Source organism: Haemorhous mexicanus, chromosome 7 (assembly GCF_027477595.1).
Source record: "Haemorhous mexicanus isolate bHaeMex1 chromosome 7, bHaeMex1.pri, whole genome shotgun sequence".
NCBI lineage: Eukaryota > Metazoa > Chordata > Aves > Passeriformes > Fringillidae > Haemorhous > Haemorhous mexicanus.
This window is the reverse complement of record NC_082347.1, coordinates 17,715,672-17,721,006: the sequence shown is the minus strand read 5'-3', so window position 1 is coordinate 17,721,006 and position 5,335 is coordinate 17,715,672. Positions and strand designations below refer to the sequence as shown.

The window sequence follows — 5,335 nt, the reverse complement described above, 5'->3', positions numbered from 1 at the left end:
TACGTTTGCTAATTCAGACGCCTAAGTGCACTCACATTATCTTGGCCGCTCCCCGGCAGAAATGGAAGGCGAGCTGCCTGCCTGACGGAGAGGCAGCTGGCGGAGGCGCCGTGAGGGTCGAGGAGCCGCTACAGCAGCTCGGAGATCGGGCGGGCGCGGGCCCGGCTGTGGCGGCCCGGGCCGTTCCGGCCGGCGGGTGTCGCTGGCGCCCCGCGAACGCCGCGCGCAGGCCGCAGGGCGCAGCCGCCCGCCCCAGCCCGAGGGGCCGTGCGCCGGCGCGGCCATGGCGGCGGAGAGCGGCACGGCGGCCGAGGCCCTCGTGGGGCAGGTGGTGCTGCCCGGGGACCTGCTGCTGCTCCCCGCGCACTACGACGAGGACGCGGAGGGCGAGCGGCTTCGGCTGAGCGCGGGCACCGCGCCGCAAGGGCGGCTGCTGTGCGGGCCGGGGCTGCGGCGCAGCGGGGCCGGGCTGCTGGTGACCAAGTGCGGGCTGCTGCGGCACCGGCCCGGGGGCGGCGGCGCCTACTGGGTGGACTCGCAGCAGAAGCGGGTAGGAGTGCGGCGGGGCCCGGGTGTCCGTGTGTTTGTGTGTGTGTGTGTGTGTGTGTGTGTGTGTGTGTGTGTGTGTGTGTGTGTGTGTGTTTGTTTGTGTGTTAGTCCCCGTCTCGCCCGCGCTTCCCTGACCCTCTGTCCGCCTCTCCCGCTGCAGTACGTGCCGGTGAAGGGCGACCACGTCATAGGGATCGTGATGGCCAAAGCGGGGGACGTGTTCAGGCTGGACGTGGGCGGCAGCGAGCCGGCGTCCCTGTCCTACCTGGCCTTCGAAGGCGCCACGAAGAGGAACAGGCCGAACGTGCAGGTGTGCGCCCTGGTTAGCTGGCGGTAGCGCTTTAGCTGCGTCCTTTGGTGGCGCTTCTGTTGCGTTTCAGTGGCTTTTCTTAGGGGAAGTGTTTTCATAAGCCCACGTTAGAGGAGGTGAGCAGGTCTGGTTGTAATGGTTTTCGCCTTGGTCCTCCTCTTCGGATTTTGCACCATTAGGCCGCGGCCTTTCTGGGGTTTCTTGAGAGGACTGTAACTAGCGTGGTTTGCTCTCTCTCAGCTGGCTGGGTGCTTGACTCTCTCTGGGTGTTTTAGTTTGCTCATAGTGCTGCCAGGAGCAGATGCAGTTCATGAGTAAGGTGTGTCTGAAAGGGCACTCTGATGTTAAGGTTTTAAAACATGAGATACTGGTAGAAAACGTTAGTTGTGTGCCTTCTTCTAACAGCACTGTTATGAATGGTTGTGTAGCACATGCATGCCACAGTTTCTGCACTCAGATGAAACGCCATTACCAGAATGTAAAAGGAGCTGTAAAGAAAAACCAAATAGGCCGGTGTGATATTTTTTATTGTGGTCCTACTAAATGATTATAAGAGATTATACCTTTGTTCTTTGATGCTGTTTTGTTTAGGTGGGAGATCTTATTTATGGTCAGTTTGTTGTAGCAAATAAAGACATGGAACCAGAGATGGTCTGTATAGACAGCAGTGGAAAATCAAGTGGCATGGGAATAATCGGACAAGATGGCTTCCTCTTTAAAGTTTCCTTGGGTCTAATAAGAAAGTAAGTACTAAAAAATGTAAGTAGTCACTCTCACGTGTAAGATTCCCACAGCTGTTTCTTCTGAGCAGTGTGGACAGTTTGGTAAATCAGACTGTGTGATTCTTCTAGTGCATTGAAACCGGATTTACTGGTGTATGGATTGATCTAGAAGGATAGTTTATTTTTCCTCTTAAGAGACTTATAAGCTCTTTTGTATGATGTTGCATCACCTGTTTAAAAAAAGCGATGTGGTTGCCAAGGCAGTATGGAAAATAAAAGTAGTGGCTTGGGGAAATCAAATATTCAGGGTAGTGTTTCAGGTATGTATATATTACCTTGGAGTTTAAAACTTGGCAGTGCTTATTGCCCTTTTTCTGCTTCATGGGTTTGTAGAGGTGTATGTTTGGCTGACAGCTGATTAAAGGGATCTTTGCTCATCAGTACACATTATTTTCTGACTTCCAAAGAAAAATAAATAACATTGAAATAGAGATACAGATTAAAAAAATGTAGGATTTTAGTTTAAAACTGACACGTTAGTCCAGGAACTGTTTCATAAGCTTTTAAATGTATTGTGAACTTTGGAGTTACTTATGCTGATGTAAATATAGGATTTTTTTGTTACTGTCAAAGATTACCAGATTACATGGATAAACAATAGTCAAACTTCATTGTTGCTTTTTGGGTGGAGTTTTTTGTTTGTTTTGTCATTCTTTGGATAAGCAATCTGGCAGTGCAGAGCAGCTTTTTCATACCTGGCATGGTCTGATTTATAGGTCCTATCAGAAGTCAGTGTGAACTGATAGAAAACTTTTTGCAGCCATTCTGTTTTCCAGATTTTGTCTGTATGCAAGTAAAAAAATAACAGCATATTCCAAATAAACTGCTAAATCCTGATATGATTTTAGTTTTTGTGAATACTTGTTCAATCTTGATTTAATCCTAGACATGTTACAGTATTTAGTATGATGTCATCTAATAAAAATGAAGTACTCTCTTTATTGCTTTTAATACTGTTTCCTGAAGTAGAAGGGAAATCCTGTTTTGAAAGACACCTCTGGGATGTCAAACAAATAGCATTTCAAAAATGTCATTTGGTCAAAAAGTGTACTTTTAGAATTTATTAACTCATAGAATGGTTGTAAAAGTATCAATTCACTTTAAACTAGTCAGGGGTTGCTTCTGAATCTAATGAGAAAAAAAACTAACTTTGCAATGGCTTTATTTTTTTAGGTGCATGTATTTTATATGACAGGAATCTTGAAAATCTGATACTGTATTGCTATTTTGGATGTATATGCAACTTCATAATTTTTCAGTGTTTCTGAAATAGATCCTATAATAGCAGTACTGCTGGAGTTACTGGTCAGTAATACTGTGTGTCTTTAAGTGTGAGCACTCCTTCCTCTGACTTTTTTTTCGCTCTTGTCCACAGGCTTTTGGCTCCCAAATGTGAAATAATTCAAGAGTTGTCACAATTATACCCATTTGAGCTGGTGCTGGGAATGAATGGAAGAATATGGGTAAAGGCAAAAACAGTTCAACAGACTTTAATTATAGTAAATATTTTGGAAGCCTGTGAGTATATGACTGCAGAACAGAGAAAACAAGCGCTTGCCAAACTGTCAGGGAACTGATAAGAGAAAACCTTGAGGATTTGTGATGACTGTAGTGTGTTTTTGTTATTTTTGTATTCAGATTTATATTAAAAGATTTTTCTTAAATGAAGTACTAGACTTTGGTTATTCTTCATTTCCCTTCTTTATCCACTCAGCTTGATTTAGTGTTGTTTAAGGAGTTTGTTTTGACTCACCTTTGTGGTTATGAAGCCCTGTTTATGTTCATGCATTTTCTGACTAATGGGAAGATGGTCTCTAGAAGCTTTCATTAGCTCTGAATTTTGAAGTATAGCTACCTAGGTCTTCTTTAAAAAATTTGTCATTTTGTGAGCTGCATATATTTGTTTTTATCGTTATTAAAGTTTCAAACCATCCGTATTTACTTGGGATAGCAAAAGGTATTCCATGGGTCATTAATTTTGGTTGGGTGCTCTATTTATACAGTGACATGAAGTAATTATTTAATATATTATGAAATTTGGGAATAGAAATGCAGGTAGAGAATACCAGAAAATAATTGCAGGGTATAGCATAAAGCAATCACAGGGTAGTTAAGGCAAATGATCAGATAAGACCAAAAATATGTTCTCAGGGACATTGTCACTTTCCCTAAGTGATGACCTGCCTAGTAGTATTAAGGACATAGTGATTAGGATGTCACAATAATAGCCATGTGTTTCTTAGTTCAAGACACTTTTTTCTTTAGTAATAGCATAAAGATGCCACAGAGCATTGGTAATATTTAACAAAATCAGCATTTCTGAAAACTTTGTTTGGCTTATTTGTGTAACAGTCCCTCAATGCATATAGAGGAGATGCTGTCCTGGGAGGGGTATGCTCTCAGTGGATTTTAGTATGTGAGTAATTTGCTACTGTTTTGAGAGGGGAAGAGAACCCTGGATTAATGGAAGGTGATGATGCCTTCTTCCTTTGGGAGAAAAGCTTGATTGTAGGTACCTAATGAACTGCTTGCAGCTGTTAGGCAGTCACTTAGAGCTGTGATGTTCTGTGGTTCTTAATAAGCTGAATGGTTTAATAGCAATAGTTAAAGGAAATTACTAAAAATGAACTAATTAGGGTGAGCCTGAATACCATCTTAATTAAAGTGGAAACATAATTTTTCCTGTTTATTCTGTATTTCATCCAAAGCTCAACCCATGGCATTTGATGATGGGGTTGTCTTTGGCATGTCTGTCGTTTAGAAATTGCTTCAGTTCAGAGCCAACTCCTCTGAGTCATCTGTAATGTGCTTACCTAGGGCTTCCCCTGGTTCAACAAGAACACAACTCTAATGGTTTCCATGTGAGTCAAATGGCTACAATTCAGAATTCTTTGTGAATTTCACTGGTCTCCCTATTTAGCATCTAGGGCATTGCTCATCTGGCTTGGTAGGTCTTTAGTCATCTTTTCTCACCTGTCATCTCCCAGGTGAAGTGACATTTATTCATATCCCATAAACCTTTTGGGTCTGTAGTCTATCTCTTACTACACATGAGAAACTAAATTAATCAGGTTTTCAATAACTGTTCTTCTCTAGAGCTTTTTCAATTTCAGCTAAGCAGAGCCTCTTCAGGTTGTCTGTTACTGGAACAACAGCTGGCATAAGCAGAAAAGCATTTGCCAAATTATCTCAGGGTGCTAACTTTTTTTGTGAATTGTTCTTGGATCATAGTAGTAAAACCACAGGAATGGGCAATGACATGGATCATTTCCTGGGTATCTGTGGCTTGAAATGGAATTAGCCTTACCACTGCCCTTTACTCCCTTCCCAAAGCCTGTGTTCCAAGCTTGACCTGCAAGATACAAATGAACAATCCCTGTTAAAATGCTGGCTTGGTAAGGCAGAACAACAAATGGCAATCTTGAAATTTCTCAACATAATCTACATACTATTTCATACATATATCATGCTGCCCCATTGTCACCCACTTATCACCCAAATACAAATTTAGTTAAATCAAGAATAGGATACAAAGTGCATTAAAATTATGCTTGTTATTAATTTAGCAAAATTAACTAAAAAGTTCCTGAGTTTTGCCCCCTACACAATCATTTTAATTATGTGCTACACTTAAGTTTATTTGACAGTTTATACAGTGGAAAAAAATTACAGTGGATGTGAACAAAATGGGTGT

The 5,335-nt window shown here is 42.5% G+C and overlaps 1 protein-coding gene across 1 annotated transcript; it reads left to right on the top strand.

Moving 5' to 3' along the window:
- Positions 1–248: 248 nt before the first annotated feature.
- On the top strand, positions 249–3,309 carry EXOSC3 (exosome component 3). The gene is made up of 4 exons (XM_059851240.1): positions 249–550; positions 710–859; positions 1,451–1,602; positions 3,017–3,309. The coding sequence occupies exons 1-4, from the start codon at positions 284–286 to the stop codon at positions 3,216–3,218; spliced, it is 771 nt and encodes a 256-aa protein (XP_059707223.1). The 5' UTR covers positions 249–283; the 3' UTR covers positions 3,219–3,309.
- Positions 3,310–5,335: the final 2,026 nt, after the last annotated feature.